This window comes from Glycine max, chromosome 13, assembly GCF_000004515.6.
Source record: "Glycine max cultivar Williams 82 chromosome 13, Glycine_max_v4.0, whole genome shotgun sequence".
NCBI classification, from domain to species: Eukaryota; Viridiplantae; Streptophyta; class Magnoliopsida; order Fabales; family Fabaceae; genus Glycine; species Glycine max.
Genome location: NC_038249.2, coordinates 39,983,726 through 40,006,092, shown reverse-complemented (window position 1 = coordinate 40,006,092; position 22,367 = coordinate 39,983,726). Strand labels below are relative to the sequence as shown.

Here is a 22,367-nt window from a genome sequence, read left to right as displayed (position 1 = left end):
TTTTTTTTTATAAAAGTTAAAATGAACTTTTAACCCATTTTTAAGAAAAGTTAGAAGATAAAACTTTTAAAATAACCGAGATATATAAATCGATGCTAACTTATAAGTTAAGAGAAAAATCATGTAATTTTTTATTCTCTTATTTTCCTTTTTATAAATAATTTGGTAAATTTATTTAAGTTAATGTATTATGTTTAGATCAAGCGTGAAAGAAAATTGAATTATATAATTACGGAGGGTTAACTATGAAAGACTCCTCCTAGTTAGGATCGAGAATATATTAGGATTTAGGAGGTAGTATATTAGAAGCATGGGGACATTATTACATTGCTGATATATATATATATATATATATATATGAGCATGGATATTGTTTTACAAATCTCATTTAGACATGTGCGTAAGCTTGCTCTAAATCACAAAGTTCATCTCGTGAAGTCTGTATATCAAATGGATTCAATTTTAGCAAGTCTACACTTTGTCCCGTATAGTCTGCCGGTTTAGTAGGTCAGCCGCATTAGACAAAAATAATTTTAAAAAACATAAAATTAAATTTTAAAATATAAAATTTGAACTATTTTAGAAAATAACTATGAAATATCAAATACAAAATTTATTTACCCAAAATAGTAACATAATTTATATTTTAAGCCACCTAAAATCATTTTTTTATATCATGTTTACTTAATCTATAATTATATACCAAATCAAAATATTTTATCATCATTCATCAATCATTAAATCACATATAAAATAGTTAATTTTTTTCTCTCTATATATATATTAATTTTATTTTTACTAAGTTTATATCTCATATTTATTAATATTATATATTTTTATATTAAATTATAAAAAATCTACAGGACCCACAAAGCCCACGGGTTAAATGGACAAGACTAAAAATCCATAATTTAAACAGACTCTATAAAACAAGGTCCGTATATCATATGGGCTACGGGTGACCCACGAATTATTTTTATGATTTTGAATTCCTCTATGAACAAGTAGGGATGAAGGAGATAAAAAGAGAAACTCTTTCACGGAATGACTAGGTGGGAGATTACAGTTAATTTAGGTGAGGATTTGTGGGTTTTTTGCGGGGTACTCAAAACCCGACCCACCTAACCAGCTGCAACAATCACATCAAAATCAGGAAAGATCACAAACCCTACGATCTTGTATTATGATAGGCTATTTCACTCCAATGTCCAATCACAAAAGGTTGTGATCCTAAGTGCGCGATCCAACACAGAAGGGGATGAAACTCGTAGAATCGGGCGATCCTACCGAGTAATAGCAATTTTTACAGCAATGGTAGGATGTACACTGCTCTGATTGTGTTTCACAATCGAACAGAACTTCCAGAGAATGACTTAATACCCCAATTAACGTTAAGTTTAAAACAGTGATTTATCTCTGGAAGTAGAAGAAAGAAACACAGTACTTTATGCAAAGATTATCTGAGGAATATCCATAAATAAGTTTACAATGTGAATATACAATCATATATAGGTTCCTAGGTTTCAAACGAAAGAGACCACTGCTTCCTTTTTTAAGTTTTTTATTTCCAATATCACAATTGTTGGTCTTCTGCAGGCCAATGGATTATCACTTGCCTGGTCTGCGCCAGCCAATAGGCAATGCCATCCATGGAATTTCACATCCCCAATGGGCAATTCTATTTCTTCCTGATACCATAGAAACATCAATTAGCACAACATTCTTAACAAAACACTCAATCGGGTAAACAATCAGCACACGCAAGCAATGTTATGGTATAATAAGAACTGATGAGAGAAAAGAGAAGAAGTCAATTTAAAAAATGGATTAGAAAAATATCTGCCATGCTTTATTAAAGCAACAAAAATCCATATCAAGGTCCTGATTAAACATTAATAAATAGCTATTTTATTCAACAGCAAAATCTCACAAGGATAAAGACAAGAGCATGCAGACAATGATAACAAGAAAATGCAAGTAATATCTACAAAGGATGTGTGGAACAGTAATTACATCACAAAAGGAAATACTTCTGATGAGGTTGTAATCAAAACATGTAGGATCTTTAGTTCTTCACATTAAATTAAAAATTCGGTGTAATTAAAATTTTACCTTTTGGACAAAACAAATCTCAGAGTTCAAGCAATTCCTTCTATATGCTTAGTTCGAACTAGAACCTGCAGCACAAGAAGCTTTTGTGTTATTGTCTCTCACAAGAGAGCCCCCTTCATTGCCTGCTGTTAAAGTCTGATCATTAGATCCCTGCACTGAACCATCCTCTATATTACTTGGAGCAGAATTGCTATTGCTTCTATTATTGTCTCTGGTCTCCAGGCGTTCCATCATGCGTGACACAGTTGCAATCCCTGCATTAACTTCTCGCCTAACTTCAGATCCAAGGTCAGACATAGTGTTGTTACGGGAGAACCATCTCTCCTTCCACCCTCTTGTGCTCTTGGAAATTGATTCCTTGTATCTGAAAGACAAGAAAACAGAAGTTCAAATTACAATGGGAGAACTCCTCAATTGTACTGTACCACACCACATGTGACATAGGATAGACCACTACCTTGTTGACACAGCATTCAGTTTAGATTTCAGAGATTCTGAAAATGACTGTAATTCTGATGGTCCTGCTCTGTCTTGACTACTTGGAGATGACTGATTAGGAGATCTCCTGTATGATGTTTCAGACATAACAGTTGAGAACTTCTAAAGGTAGAATACTAGCCAATTATGAATTTGAAAACATTAATATGATCCAGAAATTCAAAAACCGAAAAATGAAGATTACCTATTGTTGTAGGATGATCCCTGATGATCTGTAGCAAGAGCAGTAGTTCCAGATCCTGAAGCAGACACCTGTTCTGCTTGAACAGGCGAAACTAAAGTCGGCTGCGATGATTCTTCTCCAGTTGCAGGAGTTGGAGACAGATTGGCAACATCAATTGTAGGAGTTGGTTCATCATCCCCCCTCTGAGATGGAGAGGAAGAAGCAGGAGCCATGGGTGGTGAATTAGGATGAGTTGAAAAAACCAAAAAATGTTGGCGACCTTGAGCTGATGATCTGTTTCTCTGGCCTTCTCTTCTAGCAACGTGCCGTGCTCTTCCCATCGCTGCTGCAGCAGCTAAGTGTTGGATAATGCGCTCTTCAAGATCAGCATCACTAGCTCCAACTGGCAACTGCATGAGAACTTAAAAATCACATCATGCACGATAACAGTACAAAATGTTTCCAATCTAGTATAAGTAGACCACATACATGTTGTAACTCAAAATCCCCCAGTGTTGGATGATGAAATATGGTGGCATTTCTAGATGGATTGAACCTAAAGTTCCGCTCTCTTTCCACTGCCTCAAGTAATTCTTGGCTGCAAATACAAAACAAAAAATGTGAGTAAATATCAAAAATAAATGACAGGGACAGATAAATAAAATAAACAACATACAAAAAAACTACAAACCTTGTTGGATCTTTGAGACTGATAGGTTGCCAACACATGGGGCACTGGGAGCTTCTTTGACACCTACAACATAAGAGTTAGAATTGAATACAAAGTCTATCCTCCAAATATTGTTAAGTGATTCAGACAACAATTGGATTGTGGCGACGAGTACAGATTTAGCCAATGCTTTTTCCCTTGATACCAACATTTTTTTTTCTCCAGGACAAGAAGTTCATGAAATTAAAGAATAAACCACAAGACAAGGAAGAAATATGAAAATATGTATATAAAATATTTGTGAACCCCAACAGGAGCATGTTAGCAAATAAATGTCCATATCTACAGACTTCAAAATCAGAGTATCAATATTCAACAGTAAAAAAAGTGCAACTTTAACTCATCAAACACAGACTAGAAGACTGTCTAAGACATTCCCTTTATTTAGAGGAACATATCACTTGGACAGCAATGAATTGACCAAGTAGCTGAGGAAGTTGACATGGAAAAGGGGCCAATATATGAGTAACAACTGCATAATGGTTGTAATTTTGATTCTAGAATGCTAATAATAAAGTTCCTGTTATTACTGGTTTATGGTTTATAAAATTTGTTGGGTATGACTATAGATCAATAGTGTCTTAAGCAATGATGATATAATGACTTCAGGGAGCATGTCATGGGTTGTTGACATAAGCCCCGAGAACCATAGGCCATAACATCCTCAAGTACTGGGTCTTCCATGCCTGCATACCCATCTTATTTATTTACTAAAAGCAAGGCCAATGAAAGTAGGACTCCAGAACTGTGAATGCTTCCAACTTCAAACAAATAACTTCAATCGCATGAATAAAATTCATGATACATTCTCTTTCAGCTGATAGAGATATCTTATTTTAAACTGGGCACCAGATTTGTGTTTTCCTTTAAATCATTACAAAAAAAAACCTTATCAAGGAGCCCTTTCTTCAACCAATATGAGGAAAAATATACAGCCATATAAACTGTTTACTTGAGAAAACCACTTCGGTGACCAAGACACATCGCAGCAGCCATAACAGTAGCAGTACACAGCAATAATAATAAGCAAGCAAGCAAAACACCCATCATTACCAACATAGTACAGCCCAGCCCCATCAAAATTAATCCCCATGATTGACCCGAAAGATTCAATTAATGAAGCCAAATAGCAATACCATTCCAGAATGCACTGAAGATGAAACTCATGCTTGCAACTTGTCACCTGCAACAACAAGGGTACAAGAGTAGCTTGATCAACAGAGTAGACACACAGTAATCACTACCATAACATATAAATTAACACCTACAGAACCATACCGTGGAGGGATCACTATCACAGAAAGCTTCAAGGCATATGCTGCAAGCATCATCACAAGCATCCTGAATTCCACCCTCCACAAAAGCAGCGGCAGAAGTCAAATGCGCCTCAGACTTATTATCATCATTAATAATATTATTCTCTTCCATCCCAGCACCCTACAAAAACAAAACCACACTGAAATCGACACAAAACAAACAACACCGCTCCAAAAAAAAAATAAATAAATAAAACAATAACTGGCGAGGAATCAGATCAAATTAAGAATATCGGAAGAAACAAGCAGATTCCCTAAACGAAAACGAACAAGGCGTGGAATAAAAGAGGGGGGAAATTGAGAGCACGCAGCGGAGTTATCGAAACTTTGTTACCTCCATGGAGAATTGCTAGACGAGGTTGCGAAATCAAGATGCGATGGAAGGAAACCCTAGCGGGTGAGAAAGAGTTGTGGAGAGAGAGAGAGCGGTGTGGGTGCAGGCAAAGTGAAAGGTTCCTTTATGTTATGTTTTTTACTTTTTGGAAGAAACCAACCCATGGAGTCAGCTAACCACGGCACAGCTCAGTCGTTCTTGGTCCTCCACTCTCTGACACGTGGCATTCCCAGTGAATCTCTTTGACGAGTCTCTCACCCTACGCGTCATTCTCCCATCAACTTGTCAAATCATCCTACTACGTGCCGCTGCTCCAATCATGCTTCAGATTCTCATAATCACAATTTTTAATCTTAATAAAATAATCATTCTATTCAAAATATCCTAATCTCGACCTGCCAAATTCATTTTAGTTAAGATCATTAATCATCAATGGAAATAAAACCACCTATATGTAAGAAAGAAAACTGTGCATAACTTTTACTCTAAATTTTAATCAAAAGTTTGTGATAAGAATCTTATAAATTAGTTATATAATTATTTTTAAAAATATTTTATATTATGTTTGTGTATAACTTTTTTTCTCATAAAATTACAAGAAATGAAATGATAAAATTTGACAATATACACATAACAAAAAATGCTTTTTGATAATTTATTGGTTGGATTGTAATTATAAATGATGAAAATAAATTAATCAGAAAAATCTAAAATACAGATTTTTCAACGATAGATTTTTTTATCAAAAGAAAAGAAAACTTGATTGAATTAAAGACTCTAGCCTTTAAGTCTCAAGTGACAAAACATAAACCTAAAAAAACAAACCAAAAAGAATTAATCTAAATTGAATTTGATGTAAATACATTAATTACACGACATTTTTCATGAATTCAAACTAAATTATAGCAGACTAATGAAGTCAATCGCATCCAAAGATCTCAAGCAAAAAATTGTACTTTGCTCCCCAATTTAAAGACACCCAAAAATAATCTCTTACAATAAGTACCAAGTGGCAAGTGAGCACAACTTGGAGTGAGGCATAACTTACACTGTTCAAAGAAGGAACAATCTGAGGCAGTCAGCTTTCAAAGAAGAACTGTAGTGATTTTTTCTGACTTAGATGCATGGTAATTAGTAAGATTAATAACCACACAAATGAACTCATACTTTATGTTCACACAAATGAACTCATACTTTATGTTCATCATTTGTAACTTTGGTCAGTATTAATACACGCGTGACTTTATGGGAGGGACATCTTTTCCTCTTCCCTCTAATTAGTCTAAATCATCTTTTCCTTAGTCTAGTTTCTGGAAATTTTGCATGAATACCCAACCACCCATTATTCCTCTCTGACTATCCTAGTTTTGACTTTTGATAGCCGAATTAAAGTTGTTTGAATCCGACGTTTTGAATTAATTAGTGTAATAAGCATGCGTCTTTTGCCCGAAATTGAACAGGCACCGATCATAGACCACGTCTGAAAAATTCAAAAATGGTACCATCAAAGACCAAGAACCCTTCTATTAAAAAATAAATTTATCTTCGTGCTAGAAGATTACCAGAAATCCCAAGAACAGACCAGCTTATTCTTGAACATTCCAGAATGTTAAAGACGAAAATTAAGATTTTTAACGGACCTTATATTGAAGAGAGGGGTATTGGAATTGGAATCGTAAACAAATTTTAACCCGTAAAAGCTGTCAACTAAAGTAATTAGCCCCCTAATCAGCAAGCAAACAAGTTCGATCGCGGTGCTAGTCTGACATATACCTAATACCTTTCTTCTGTCAAATTATTATTTTGAATAAACCAGGAATTTTAAAAGATATACTAACTCGGTCAATTTTATTTATGATGAATTTTAATATATTACTTTTTTGTCACATTCCAAATTTATGGATTAAGGACATGCTAATCTAGCTTATTATGTTAGGCAAATTGAGTCTAAGCTTGTTGGGATAATTCTTGCAAACAAACCATGATAATAATTGCCTGCAAGACATGTTAAATTTTTATGATAAGTAAATTTATTAGAATTGTTAATTTTATGCTTGAGAACACACTTTCTACGGAATCTTGAAGTCAACAAGACTCAAGCTAGAGAACTCAACAAACACTACTATGTGTGTCCTTGGTGGGATGGTGGTAGTATCAAATTTATATATGTTATGTTCTCTAACTATTTCCGCAACCATCATCTCTACTCTCTAGTGTGTCAAAGGTGGTGTGTTTAGCATTCTTGTTGTGTGTACCTAGGCGGTAGTGTGTTGTGCACCCCATTGATTAGGCCTAACTCCTATGGATCCCTAAGCTTTGGCAGCCCATTTAGGCAATGCATATGTGTATTTGTTCCCTGCACCCGTATAATTGAATCTTGTATCTTTTCTTATATTTCGAAAAGTTCATTATATAATGTAGATTTATATTTCAAATTGGACATTCGAGAATGCAAATGCAATGGAAGATACAAGTTTTAAATAGGGGAGTGCATGATTCAAATGGCATGCATATGGTGTTCGTAGTGTCCTTCAAATCCCTATTGATATCTCAAGCGTTATGTCACATATATTGGCTAATGGTTCCATTGCATAGTGACTCAGCCTTTGCTTGGTGCTCCTCGGTTGGCCTACCTAACCAAACGATCCAAGTATCTCATCAATGATTTTAGAGGTTAATCCATTGTCAGTATATAAGGATTTTTGTAAAAGTATTATAAAAACATTCATCGAAGTATACAAAAATGATTCATGGAACAAAAGGACAACAATAATGAAATATTTTGAAGTCACAAAAAGTTAGTACTTTTGTAGAAATTGAATATATCATGATAAGATTTTTCTTAAAACAAAGTTGTCTAACTCTTGTAAATAAAGTCTAAAAATTCAAAAATAAATGAAGAGTTAACCCAAATTTATGCTTGGTTTGTAAAAATTCGTTAAAAATCAAATTTAGACTTCATTTAATAAGTCTAAGTTGAATCTATTTTTCTTTATTTGTCTAACTCACTTAATCCGCAACTCTCATATAGTGAGATAGATCATGAATGTTCATAACTCCATAAATTAGTAACAAAGACATATACTTTTTAAATGTGAATATATATATATATATAAAAGGTACTATATAATATCTTGTATTTATAGTCATCCCTCAACATGACAATGACATGCTCCTTGTTGATCAATAAGCGTTATACAAATATACTATGGCGAATTATATTACTTAGTAAATATTTTTTTCACAACATTATTTTTCCCTTAGGTTTTCATAATATTGCCTTTCGTCTGACACACTTCTCTCCCGTTTTGATCAAAATGTTAGTACAAATGTTTCTCTAAAACGACTCATTGCAATCGGATAGCCATCGACCTTAAAAATGAATACATAACTCTCGACACTCACTTCATCACCACTTCAAATTCCATGTGGCAATGTTTGATGCAGATGAAAGAGAAAGACCCATGCATGCATGCGAGTACAACACACAATAATTAGAGCTTCTTTCTACATACTCGTTCCTAGTACACGTTAAAGTTAAAAATAATTCCAATTTCAGAAAGTCGTAACCTTATCAAAATAATGCATAGACTTGATAAAATTAAAATACACATAGGAAAAAACAAGAACGATAAATGATGGCTAAACCCAACAATATGATGATGGTCGTCTATGACAGCACATTAAACATTGTCGCATGCATAGAATCCAGGTAAATGAATGCGTTCGTTGAGTTGTCGTCGAATGGAAACGCGACACGTGTACCGAAATCATTGGAGTTCTTGGCATGATTCCCCATCAGTTTGTTGTTGGTGGTGGCGCTGAGAAGCGCTTCTCCAGAACCCGGTCCCGTTGAACTGGGCCCACATCTCGTCTTCCAACCTCGACGCCTCCAACTTCTCCTCCGCGACCTCCTTCGCCAGGTGCTCTTCAAGTGTGGACCCAAGCCCAAGCCCAAGCCCAAGCCCATGCCCAGAATTATCGGCCTTGACAGGCCCGTGATCCAAGAGCGCCTCGGTTTTCTTCTTCCTTTTCTGCAGAAGGCGTCCCTTGCGCTTGTGCATGGCCTTCTTGAGAAGGCCCGCGGGGAGCTTGTAGGTGGCCAGCACGACCATGTCCATGACGGTTAAGGGCACGCAGCAGCACACCGCCGCGCACTCCGCCGTCGCGTTGCCGGCAACCTCCCCCACGCGCCGCCTCTCCCTGCGGCGGGTGACCGGCGGAGAGCGCAGAAGGATCTTCTGCGTCATGTCCAGGAGAGAGTTAGAGAGGAGGGGGTGCGAAGGGGGGGCTGAGGAATCCGCGGCGGTTCATGTCATTGGTTCATTCCTCCATGGCTGTCACACCAAAAGAGGAAGAGGAAAATGGGGAAATGAAGGAGGGAGGGATTTTGAAATGGAAATGGATGGGGGAGCTTGAATCAAGATGAAAACAGAAAAATGGCTTTACAATTATGGACTATGTACATGCTATTAATTACTATTTCTTTTTCCTCCATATGTATTTACTACTATTTTACATTTTATTTTATTTAAATATATTCTTTCACCGATTTAAACGTATTCAAAATGTTAGGAGTAAACAGTAGCACATACCAACATGTATAAGTAAAAAAAAAAATATGGAAAGGAAAAAATTTCACTCATCTCAAGTTAAATTTTTTAATAAAGATTAATCATATACAAAATCAATATATTTTTCATATCAATAACATATCATTGGTATAAAAATACTAAGAGACATAATTCAATATATGAGTTTTAGAAATCTCTTATTATTATCTTTAATTTCTATAGATAAAAAATACACACTAACATATCATTGGTTCAAGTAAATATGGATTAAGTCCATTTTAATAAGCTTTGAGTTTTAGTTTTGTTGATAGAATAAATAAATAACAGATACAACATCATTTTTTCAATCAACATCATTTTTTCAATCACAAATTATGTATGATGTGTTTTTAATTTTTATTATAATTATTATATTTTTTATTAATGATGTTTTTTTACAATGATAATAATGAGATACTAATATTAAAATATGATAAAGTATAGTTGACAAATAGTCATACCTGTGAAGCATGTGAATAATGATTCAATTTTTAATATATTTAAATGGAATAACATCTATTAGAAAATGTTCATTTCTTATATAAATTTTAATATTTCAAATAATTGATATATAAGTCTTAACAAAAAAAATGCTATTAACCAAAAGATACCCTAAATCGTAAAAGAAAAAAAAATCTCAATTGAAAGATGGTTTGATTTTTTTTTAAAAATGACATTAGGGTTAGAAGTATAACTTTATGCAAATTATCTAAATTTCTCACCAATAAACCAATTTTAAGGATTTTTAATTTTTTATTGGTTGATATAAATTTTATATTATCAATGATAAAATGAAACTATAATTTTATCGTAATTTAATCTAACTAATTATTATATACTCTAAAATCATAATTTTTTACGATAATTAAGCGATTTTTTTTATTAATTCTACTTTTTTTCTTTCATCGAATGGTTTTTTCTTCAAAATTATATATTTTCCGTTTGGTATTCATTTACTTATAATATTAGATAATTTAGCTATCTATGATGCATTTTTTAATTTCTTTCCCAAATGAATTGTAATTGATTAAATAAAAGTGAATTTGATCCTTCATGTTTTCGTAGGGAGTATCTTGCCATAGGGCCATATATTTTTATTGTTCTTTTTTTCATAAGATATATTTTATTGTTCTAAAAGGTCTGAATGTTTCTTTTTATTTTCTCGGCTACCCCTTTATTCACGTAAAATGGCATTTACACTTTCAAGTGAACAAATCATTTTTTCTAAACTAAATCACATCTCGTTCTCTACTCTTAAAGAATAAAAAAAGTGTCGTTTAGTTTTTCTGAAGAGCAAACCATTATTCCCTTGATCCCTTCAATACAAATTATAGTCGTTGTAATTCTTCATATGTGCCATTCATCACCTAAAACAATAGTTCACGGATGGGTGATAAATTTTTAGCATGTGGGATAAAGGGACCTCACAATTGTTGAAAAAATCAATATAAAACCAAACCCAAGACCAAATCCTTTATCAAACAATTGATGAAACCAATAAACAACATAATGAGTGCAGCTGGATTACTTACAGATTTTAAATATCTGTTGTTCACAGTGATTTTTAGCTGTGATATACAACGGTCAATGTGGGTAAATCAGTTCAATGAGAGATGAGATTGGAAAGACAATATTTTCATTCTCCAAATAAGTGTTAGAAAAAAATGTCAATCTGGTTCTCAAGCAGAACCAAAATGGAAATTAAACAAAACAGGATACAATTAACAAATGGAGAATTAATTACAGAAAGCGACAATTTAGTTGGCATGGGAAATGCCTTCCAGCAACAATTTTGTTTCGAGAATTGATGCCCGCAGATTTTGCATCTCCTCCTTCAGCTTCCCAAACATGCCAGAATAAGAAATAGAAGAAAGGACATTGTTCTTGTTGTTGGCAGCAATGACCCTGGCTGTTTGTAACTCTTCGGCTCTTATCAAATCTATTTGCAATTCTTCTCCAAGAATGTTTATTTCAGCCTCCTTTAGCTCATAGTCAAATACATATTGCTGGAGTTCAATGATCATATGCTCTATTTCCAACATACCATTATCTCTAAACTCCAAGAGCATCTCTTTCTCTTTCATCACACGCTGAAGTGCAAGCTCCTTCTCCTCTGTGTTCCTCAAAAGTTTCTTTACTTCCAGTTGAACAGCTTGTATCTGGCTCTCTACATTTGCCTCCTTCTTCTTTAGATTCCCCAGTTCCTTTCTTATAACACCAAGTTTTTCTTGAGAAAGCTTCATCTCTGCTTGCAGTTTTGTTTTATCTTCCTCTAACTTAAGTAACTCGGTGGCTTTACAACTACGATGCAAAATTTTCAATGCGGAATCAATATTCTGTGTGTTTTCAACTGCAAATAGAACCTTCTCACCTTCGCACTTGCGATTCTCCTCCTCCAATTTTGATTTGATGGATGCAACATTTTTCATTATTTCAACTTCACATTCTTGGTTCCTCTTTTGAGCATTCTCCAGTCCCTGTTTGGAAGCTTGAAGAGCAGCCAATTCACCTTTGTTTTGGGCAAGATGAGATGTCAAGTCATTCACTACTGCTCTTGCCCTTGCTTCCCGTTGCTCAAAGTAAGAAAATGTTGAGGAGAAGTTTGATAATGAATATTTGAGTGCAGAGAACTTTTTATTGACTATTGTTCTTCTTTCCTGTGCTTCAGAAAACTGAAGTTTCAAGGATTCAAACTGCCGACGCTTGACCTGAATATCATGTTCTGTGACCTCAATTTCTCTAGAGAGCTCATCAACCTGGACCATTGCCTTTTCAGCACAACCAAGTGAAGCTATAGTCTTGACTGCATCTGAGATACGTTCATCAACTCTTTCAAGCTTCTTCGTAGCACAATTTAATTCCTCTGATAACTCTGCTTCGCTGAGATCAGATACCTCGTATTTCTTCTCAGAGTTGACCAGTATATCAGCCTCATTGTCATCCTTTAAAAGATGTTCCTGTTCATGAGCATCACACTCGAAGTCCACATCAGATCCAGATGTAGAAGATTCACATTTACTTTCATCTCTACCCTGCACTTCCTGAGAGACAGTTTGTACTCTCGAGTCTCTTTCCCCACCATCAACTTCAACAAGCTTCTCTGGGCAGTCCATATCTCCTTTGGTTTCAACTCTTTCATGTCCAAAACATGCAAGAGTTCTTTTTATTTCATCCTTCTCCTGCATGGCTCTTTCATACAAACTCAACAGCTTTTCATTTTCTTCATTCATTTCCATTAACTGATGCTGGAGATTCTCAACCACTCCTTTCAACTCAGTCTCCTCTTTTGTTGTTTCAAGAGAATAGCAACCATTGTCAATCTCAGAACCAATTTCTTGAGCACCCTCCCCTTTATTAACATTTCTATTATTTTTCTCAGCAGCAGCTTGTTCATACAATTCAATTAGTTTACTATTATCCTCAATCAAGGCTTTAAGCTTCATCTTGAGTTCATCATTCTCCTTTGCCAGCATAATTGCTGTCTCGTGAGCCTCTGCTTCTCTTTGACTAGCAGAAGCTATAGCATCAACCATTGCTTTCAATTCAAGTTGGTCATTGCTGTTAATGACAGGCATATCAGTTGTTGATGGAAGATCCATTTGCTCCTTTCCTTCATTAATTGTTCGGCATTTCTCTTGTTCAAATTTTTCCATCAAATCATCAACATGCCTGCAAGATAAAATTTAGAGGATGAATTTTAAGTGTTGTTTGTTCATGATAAACAACAAAGAGAAGTACACATTTATGCAGAAACAATGTGAACAAAGAAATATGTCGAGAGTGACATTTAGGCAAAAACTATATCCAAATAATGGTCAGAAACACACAACCCCCCATAATTATATATTAATATGAGAAAATTGAGAGTAAGAGAGAGTAAACAACACCTTTTTAATTTTTCTTTCTCTTCAAGGCAAACCTCTAGCTTTTTGCGAATTGTATCCATTTCTGCCTGGTTTTGTATAGCCTGTCGTAGATAAAATATATTAAGTCGGAGAGAATGTGACAGACAAATGAACTAGTAAGTTGAATAAAGTTTAAAATAAAAGAGTAAAAACAAGATTGATCTAGACCTGAATCTTGAGAAACTCATTTTCCTCCCTCAGCAAAGACTGCCAATGTGATTTTGGACTTGACTCCTAAAGACAAATATTAAAAACAATTAAAAAGTTGAATAAGTTATATTCACAGAAAATTTAAAATGCAAGCACCAAAAATTACAAACAACTACAAATGTAAGATAATTAAACAGAAAGACAATCTATCTTTTTACATATCGAATATCTAAATAATTACTAGGGCTCCTTATTCAATGACTGGGCATATTACACTGATGGTCGGGCTTCTAGAAGATCCACAATGTGATAATAGTGGGGGACTCAAATAATCAAACAGGATTTGTCAATGAAAAAAAAAATAGATGATTTAGAGTCTTCACCCTGACCATTCTAAAAAGTGGTAAATGAAGAACATGAAGAAACAGAATGTAAAGTCTAAACTGCATTCCATGTCTACCACTACCTACTACCAGTTGAGCACCAGAATTATTCTTTTTAGATTTAAAACACTATTTGTGATGGGCTTGTTTTTATCATTTTCATTTCGTTAGATTCAAGATATGTCCACCAATGTTTATACTAGAAAGCTTAATTTAGCAAGATTTAATGACAACAACAAACTGGTAAATTATGTTGAATTCAGAAACTTAGTTAAAGACTCATGAAATTTATATAGTGGGTCATTGAAAAGTGATCACTAATCTGAAAACCTGATAAATGGGCACAATCAGAATCAGATTCTAGCTTACATCTATCTTTAAGTAAGCTATTGCGACATTCACTGCTTCAAACATGAATATAAATGCAGGAAATACTATATCATTCTTACCTGTTTGGAGATGAGATTACCATCATTATGTACATCTTCCATCATTGAATCAGAGTTTATTTTCTAAATTTGCAAAAGACAGAGGTCAAATAGGAGTCTACAGCGCCTTCTATTCTAGACACGAGAAAAAATTGTTAAAATAAAAACAGTGAAAACCTGAACCCTTACCAGATCTGTTTCATGCATAAATTTCCAATCTAGTGCTTCCAACAACTGCACATACAAGTGAAAGGGAAAAAAAAAAAAGAAAAATCAGCATAAAAGGGATTGACGGAAAATTTTACAGAGTACAAAAGCATCCCTTCATACCTTGTTTTCCAATACCATGATTTGTTCATTCATCTGTTCTCGTTCACCTTCCATACAAAATGACTTTAACCTGTTTTCAAGATACATAAGCATTACCAATATGACATCATGGAAAACATGTAGATCACAGAAAAATCACTGGTAATCTAGCTAGCACTAGTTTGTTGGAGAACTTGGACTGGTTGGTTGACTTGTTTCTTTTGAGTTTGACAATACCATGAGGCTGTGTTCTTGCCTCAAATGATCAACATATTTTCATATTTATGGATAATAATGGGAAATGTATAGAAACCATATTTATTGTTCATACTAGAAGATTGATTTTTGGTCATAAAGTAACTATGTCACTTCCCAACCTTTATTTTAATCATGAAATCAAAGGGAGTTACTTTTGCATGCATAAGAGACAAAAAAAAAAGCAACAAAAAAGGATTTTAGCCGTATCAATAAAACATGCCTTCTAATTTCTTCTTTTAGCTGCAAATTTTCCATAGCAAATCTAGTTGCTTCATTATTCCGATCCACCTGGGCCCGCAAGACCTCAATTTCCTTCAAGTGCTCCTCTTTTTCTTTTAGCAAGTGTGTCTCAGCTGAGATCTTCTCAGAAGCAACTGTTTCTAATCTTTTTATTCCAGCTTCTCGAAAACGTAGTCTCATCTTCAAACTCTGAATCTCATCTTCTCTTTGTTTCACCTGAATCATCCCATATTTCAACCATTTAATTCATCACAAAAACATCAAGAAATGTCATTATTGATAAATCAACAAATGAGAGTGAGTTGACTATAAATTAAAACGTTAAAAATACTGAAGAACTATACAAAAATACTAGAATGGAGCTCTATGACAACCTGACTAAGATAGATGTTTCTCATATAAATTGCTACTTATTGGTCAAAAACTTATTTACTCTCTCCCTCATTAATCATTCAAAACTCATAACAAACCAATAAGAAATATATGGCTTTTCAAAGATACCAGCTTCATGGACGCTTCAATTTCATCTCTTAGTGCTTGCAATTCCATCTCTTTGTCTTTTGCCCTTCTAAAGGCCCCAACAAGGGCAACGTCATAGTCTTTTTTCTGCAAAAAGAGAAAGATGTTTATCAGTAAACAAGGTTGTGGGAGACTAAATGATTTATTGGACACAAAATAATATTGACCTGAGATATCCTTTTAATAGAGGTTAATGGACTGAATGATCCTTGCACACCCTCCCACTTGAAGGATCCAGGAGAACCAGGGAAGCTGACTACTGAAATGTCATTATCCTGAATTTCTCCTCCACCAACTAGACCACGCAAACGGGATACTTCTTTCTGAAACCCCCAAAAGAAATTACAGTACAAACCAGCTAATTTAGTAATTTAGTAGATATCAAGGCAGAAATACAAGTTGTAGGAAGCTTTTCCACTTCCCTATAAGCCATTAGATAAAAAGTAAAAGTAAACTCTTGGTCAATGTACTTTTCTAACAAGAAATTAAGTAATTAAGTATTAAGTAATTATATACAAAGGCACCAATTAACCTTCTTATAAATTGATGATGGCATGAAATTTAAGTTGATTTAGTTATTCCATTAGTGTTCAAAGTCAGATGAAAAGTGAAAGCAAACTCTTGCTCACTGTCATACTTCTCTGATAATCAATCAATAAGCATCTAATATGACTAAATTACTTGGTCATTATTACCTTCCCTAGAAAATGTAAAAAAAAAAAGGGCCGCCAAACACTTTCCATGTTCAGAACATAAGAGAAGAAAGGATAAATCAAATTTAGAATACCTTAAGTTGTTGAATTTGAATTCTCATGGCAATGACATCTCCGGACGCATCCTCATTTACAATTGCCTGGAGAAAAATCCATAATCCATAATTATTTAAATAGCAATTATTAGAAATGTCTACACAGATCATCCACATATCAAAACAGATTGATATGTTAAGATTGCTCCACAAAAGCTTCTAACTTTCTTTTGAGTACTAATCATTATTAAGCTTTTTAAATTAATAACAAACATAGAATAATACACAATGTGCTAGTCACTTGTTTTGGTAGATAATAGATGCACATCAATATATAAGCACAAAAAGTATGAAAAGACATACATTGTTCTTAATAAATTTGGCGCGTTGTGCAAACTTCAATGTGCTTAATGTTTCAAGTGAACAACTGCAAAAGTTACCAAATGTCACTCAAATATAAATATAAATGCAGTTAACCATATACAGCAACAGAAAATGATAAATAAAAGAAATTACAGTAAAGTTCATCAAGCAACAGTGAGGTTAAAAATCCATTTATGACAAACAAGCATTGAAACTTGCTCATTGCTGATTTCCCCAAATTCTTTAAAAGAAACCAAGTCCTCATGCAAAGATATTTAGTACAAGCATAGAGGAAGGAGGCTCACTGACCAAATGGAGGGGCTTATATTTGCAATTATGATTGTTTTTGAATTCCCTCCAAGAGAGTCCTGTAAAGCAAAAAACAGAATACTGATCAGACTTAATTGATAATTTGCAGCTCCTTATTTATAAAGAATTCAGACAAAATAACAACTTTTCGCTAACATTCATTTAAAATTATTAATTTTCCAGTTAAAGACATACTAGATGTTTCAATTTTCAAAATACTATTAGGCCAGAATATCACAAGGATCATCCAATCAGAATATTTATAAAGAATTCAGACAAAAATAACAACTTTTCCCTAACATTCATTTATAAATTATTAATTTTCCGGTTAAACACATGCTAGATGTTTCAATTTTCAAAATACTATTAGGCCAGAATATCACAAGGATCATCCAATCAGAACTTTTTAAGTAACAGACTAACTAATAAACTTGTGACTACTATAAATTGTACATCGAAAATATCAAAAAGATCTGTATTTCAGGGGCTTCCACCCTATAATGTTACATGCACAGTTTTCAGTTAAACTTCCACAACCTATGTCTAATTTCTAGGTAGGAAAAACAACTACTAAGCATTAAGCTTCTGGCATATAGCTGAATCTAGAGCCCGTTTATTGATAATTAATAGGTTTCTCTGATGTTATTTTATGGCTAAAGAAACTTGCTATTGCAAAAAACAATGTCTCTTATATAGTAATTAGGTTAGGTGTGATAATTATTTCACAACCAAATTTATTATTTTCTAGTTAGTAGTTACTTCATACTTATAAAAATAGATAACTTTTCTAGTTATTTCATCACTTATAAAATTAGGTGTGATAATTATTCCATATCCACAAACAGTTTTGCAAGAAAAATATTTCATTTTATAAGACTGATATCAGCAGCCACAAATGTCCAGAGTTCAGACACTAAAATCTAATTGGCAACTACAATTGATCACCTAAGCAACACGAATTTAGAAAATATTAGTACCAACCTGAAGTAAAAATGTAAGCTTTGAATCACGGTATGGAACATGTTGCGACTTCCCATTAGATATGCTTACTAGGTTCATAATCACCAGCCTGCAAGTATAATATTATTATCACCTACATTGTTATTATTTTAACATAATGCCACAACTAAAATAACTAGTAGGAACTATTGCATATTAATATAATGTATTAATAGTATTGTATATTAATATTCTCAATGTGGATAACCAACCCTAAAGTTGAAAGAGATTTGTTGATATTAGTGGCTTCCTTGAGGCGTTCCCCTTCAGCACCAGAACTCTTCTGTCTATCATCAAAATGGATACATAATATTATATGAATGTTAAATGAGGTAAAATACTTCAGACTTCTTCTTTGCTCATTTGAATCATGAAAACAGAAATACACACTCTTAGGAATCAATTACCTCTCAGATCCAGCCAAATCAACAAGATTAAGTCGAGCATACCGAAAGTGAGTCACTCCTTGAGACTCCCACTAAAAAAGTAGTTACATAAAATTGTATCATGATATACTTGGAAAACATAATAGTTTAGCATTTTTTTTCATGAAATAGGTTAAAAAAAACATCAATATTGACTCACCTGACTCTCAATGATGCAAGTAAATACACTATGAGAACGACTGCTAGCACGATTCATGTTAGTGGCAGCTACCTTTCTGTTCGCAGCTCCCTAAATAACATTGTTATTTTCAATCAGTGCCTATTAACTTAGAAGTTGTACTGAAAAAGGGTAAGGTTCTGTGGGGGAAAAAAGTGACAAATAATTTCATATAGGCTATTCTCTTCCTCAATTTGAATGGAATTGCAAATGCCAAAAAATGAAATACATTGATAGTTACAATCGCAAACTGAAAATCTCTTTAAAAAATAAAAATATCAGATCAATTAATGTTAAAAAAAATTCAAGAGCAAAAATGAAGTATTACGTACCTGAATAAGTAATTGAATGACTTCTCGAGCATAAGTAACTTCTGTTTCCGTAAGATTTTCCACATAAACTCCTTTCTTACTGTCTTCTCTTATCTGCCACACAGATTTATGATTTAAAATTGCCTTTTACAAACACACAGAGAAGTAGTAGCTCATTACTATATTAAGCTTTAAGTAGTTTTTAGTGTTTTTTTAGTAGCTTCTAGAAGATGAACCCCCAAAGACATGGAAATCACTTTTGCTATTGATTAATTATTAGAGCTTTAGGGAACAAGCAAAAAGAGAAAAGATATCCAACAAAAAAAAGGGCATAATTTTATATTTGAAGGAATTTCAGAAATATTCAATGAATGAATAGTTAGCCTTACCTGCAGATTGTTAGATGATGGGTCCAAAAGATCAAGGATCTGTTCATTGTATATCTCCAAGAAAGAGCATTTGCATGTAAATTTTATCTTTTCATCTCTTCGAGCCTCTTTTTCCTGGCATATTACAGCAATAACAGATTACAGACTTAAATTAGAATTTTGCAAATATAAATATACAAGAATAATTAAGCTGCAACATAAGATTATCTTAAATTATCATTGTCCAAATTTAAGCAGTACTTAAACAGTCCAATTTAAAATATGAACAAGTCAAAACCTCAAGTATTATACAACTGGCAAGGTAAACAATGATAATTTTAAAATATGACATTAGTAGAATCCTAAGGAACACCACTTGTAGGAACATAGGTTCAAGATAATCAACAATGTAATGGACATGGTAAATAGCTTCATAACAATATAAGATATAATATAGTCAATAAATGGTGTTAAGAAAATGGAAATTGACAAATATTGGCTTCAATATTTTAAGTAGAGTGCAAATCACATGATGGGCAAGCAATACATTAATCTAAGGTATAAATTCCTTAAATAACAATTGAGTGTCTAATCCAATAATAAGTTATACCTTTTGAATTCTAGTAAATAAGTGCTCAAAAATTCTTGGTGTCATCCCACAGTTGACACTGTGTCTTCTAGTTCCCCCCTCAATGTCACCAAGCATGGTGTGTGTCTTCCCACTTCCAGTCTATTGAGAAAAACCAATTATTTTTAGTGACCACAACAAAAGTATTTCATTCTCGCGTTCTAAACAAGAACAAGTCCAGATAAAACATAAAATTTACTATACAAAAAACTTTACAATCATTACTGTGCTAGAATATACTCTAATAATACAAAGCAATGCTAATCAAACTAACTGAAACAACAAGTCAACAAGAACAGGAGCAAACCAATGACTCACTTGACCATAAGCAAACATGCAGCTGTTGTAGCCTCCCATGCAATTTTCTACCATTGGCAAACCAGCTACTTTAAAGAGATTCTCCTGTCATATCAGTCATGTGAAGTATCAATTTGTACAACAATTCCAACAAAAAAAAAAAACAATTATTATAGAAACCACAATATGAACAAAATTAGCCAAACAAGTTTACCTGGCTAACATTCTCGTCAGCTACAAGATCAAAAGTAAACCGCGACTCGGGATGCCCAGTCCAAGTAATCGCCTGACCACTCTCTTGCCTAACGCATTTTCCATACCCTTGCACCGATATTTCGGAGTTGCTAAGAGGACGCATTCTAATTATAACCTAGCTCACAAAAGTAAACCATATCAAACTCAATTCCCTTAAATCAAACTATAATAATAAAAAAAAAAACAAAGAAACTTAAACCTAATTTAATTAAAAACAACTCTTAAACCATAATTTTTGCGATTTCAGAGGCAAGCAATTCCCCTGCTATACAGCAATATAGTCTTCTAATCATACAATTTCACTACTCAAAGAAAAAAACAATTATAGACATGAATTTTGGTAATTAACAAACTGAGGAAAAATTATTTAACCAGCATTACCCTGAAAACACTGGAAAGCTTCAAATTAAATCTTGTGAACCTGTATTTGAGCAATGTACCGAACTATACCTGTACATTGTGATCTTTCCAGAAGGAAGGGTCCTCGGCGAATTCAAAGCTCTGAGAAGAGGAAACGGCGGCGCTACTTGGTCCAACCACAGTTTCATCGTCCCAATCGCTTAGGTTTCGGACAATGGAGCTTTGCGACAGAGTGTCTTTGACGGCGGATTTGAAAAGATCCGGAGTGTTCTGAACCAGCGAAAGCGATTCGGAGGGATGGTCGTGGAACCCGAACCTGCTCTTAATCGCACTCGCAGCCTCCGATAGGAACGGCATTGTCAAGTAAACCGTGTCGATGGAGAACTTGCGGAACGGAGAGAGAGAGAGAGAGAATTGAGATGAGAAATGGGAAAATGGAGAAAGGAAATTGAGGAGTAGCGGAGGAGAGAGGAGAAGATTCTGTGATCGAACGCTGGATATGGATTTAAATTCAAAGTATACGACCGTTTGTTTGTTTCAGATCCGCGTTTCAAATTTTCAAGATGGAGCCAAGAGAGCCTGTTACTTCAATTATTTTATTTCTTTCTTTGCACTTTGAGGTTGAGTTTGGTTGATGGGAGTAGAAGAAAAATAAGAAAGAAATAAGATGGATTTCATCTAAGTTCACCTTGCATAAGATATTTTAATTAATTTTTAATTTTTTTTAGTTAAAAAAATTATTAAATTTTATATTTTTAAAATTTTATTTTAATTGAAATATGTTTTATATAAATGATAATAAAATTTAGTATATTTTTTAGGTAGATAAACTTATTTATTGAAGTGATTTATTATAAATTAGAAAATAGAAAAGTGTAAAAAGTAAATAAATGAAGTTTCATTATTGTTATACGGGAAAAATTACAGAAAATTGGATTACTATCTCAATACCATAAAAAAAACATTTTCAATACTTATCTTTGAAACTCTAGAATAAAAAAAATTGTCATGACCCACTCCATTTTATTTTCAATACTTAGTCTGATTAACCTAAAAGTATTTCACTCCAAATCACAATTAAAAGATCAATCAAAAGAAATTATCGAAAACTCATCCGAATTTTTCCTAAAAATTAGACAAATCTTATATTGAATAATTTGTGAAAACA

At 33.6% G+C, this 22,367-nt stretch overlaps 3 protein-coding genes across 3 annotated transcripts; all 3 read right to left on the bottom strand.

The window, feature by feature from the left end:
* Window positions 1–1,444: 1,444 nt before the first annotated feature.
* On the bottom strand, window positions 1,445–5,452 carry LOC100814908 (E3 ubiquitin-protein ligase RHF2A). Its single transcript, XM_003543349.5, has 9 exons — window positions 5,154–5,452; window positions 4,782–4,940; window positions 4,640–4,686; window positions 3,465–3,527; window positions 3,263–3,371; window positions 2,795–3,183; window positions 2,570–2,677; window positions 2,113–2,476; window positions 1,445–1,688 (listed from the first exon to the last, which is right to left on the bottom strand). Exons 1-8 carry the CDS (start codon window positions 5,157–5,159, stop codon window positions 2,161–2,163), a joined length of 1,197 nt encoding a protein of 398 aa, XP_003543397.1. The 5' UTR covers window positions 5,160–5,452; the 3' UTR covers window positions 1,445–1,688; window positions 2,113–2,160.
* Window positions 5,453–8,690: 3,238 nt separating this feature from the next.
* LOC102665048 (uncharacterized) lies at window positions 8,691–9,767 on the bottom strand. The gene has a single exon (XM_006594843.4). It carries the CDS (start codon window positions 9,401–9,403, stop codon window positions 8,924–8,926), a length of 480 nt encoding a protein of 159 aa, XP_006594906.1. The 5' UTR covers window positions 9,404–9,767; the 3' UTR covers window positions 8,691–8,923.
* A 1,618-nt stretch (window positions 9,768–11,385) lies between these two features.
* LOC100814373 (kinesin-like protein KIN-12E) lies at window positions 11,386–21,772 on the bottom strand. The gene is made up of 22 exons (XM_006594842.4): window positions 21,290–21,772; window positions 20,799–20,954; window positions 20,606–20,689; window positions 20,270–20,389; window positions 19,681–19,794; window positions 19,313–19,405; window positions 18,963–19,052; window positions 18,785–18,855; window positions 18,590–18,664; window positions 18,360–18,447; window positions 17,379–17,437; window positions 17,070–17,133; window positions 16,746–16,811; window positions 16,126–16,281; window positions 15,941–16,045; window positions 15,420–15,655; window positions 14,963–15,032; window positions 14,822–14,866; window positions 14,654–14,716; window positions 13,840–13,905; window positions 13,654–13,733; window positions 11,386–13,435 (listed from the first exon to the last, which is right to left on the bottom strand). The coding sequence occupies exons 1-22, from the start codon at window positions 21,554–21,556 to the stop codon at window positions 11,524–11,526; spliced, it is 4,080 nt and encodes a 1,359-aa protein (XP_006594905.1). The 5' UTR covers window positions 21,557–21,772; the 3' UTR covers window positions 11,386–11,523.
* Between the last annotated feature and the right edge of the window lie 595 nt (window positions 21,773–22,367).

Bases quoted from the DNA above. Each gene is read 5' to 3' on its own strand.
- LOC102665048 (XM_006594843.4), bottom strand. From the start codon at position 9,403: ATGACGCAGAAGATCCTTCTGCGCTCTCCGCCGGTCACCCGCCGCAGG.
- LOC100814373 (XM_006594842.4), bottom strand. From the start codon at position 21,556: ATGCCGTTCCTATCGGAGGCTGCGAGTGCGATTAAGAGCAGGTTCGGG. The intron at 19,795-20,269 runs GTATAACTTATT...GTAATATGCCAG, and splicing joins TATTTACTAGAATTCAAAAG to GAAAAAGAGGCTCGAAGAGA. The intron at 14,717-14,821 runs GTAAGGGTTCAG...TTGCAAATTTAG, and splicing joins TTATGCATGAAACAGATCTG to AAAATAAACTCTGATTCAAT.
- LOC100814908 (XM_003543349.5), bottom strand. The intron at 4,687-4,781 runs GTATGGTTCTGT...TTGTTGTTGCAG, and splicing joins GTGATAGTGATCCCTCCACG to GTGACAAGTTGCAAGCATGA. The intron at 3,372-3,464 runs GTTTGTAGTTTT...TTGTATTTGCAG, and splicing joins AGTCTCAAAGATCCAACAAG to CCAAGAATTACTTGAGGCAG.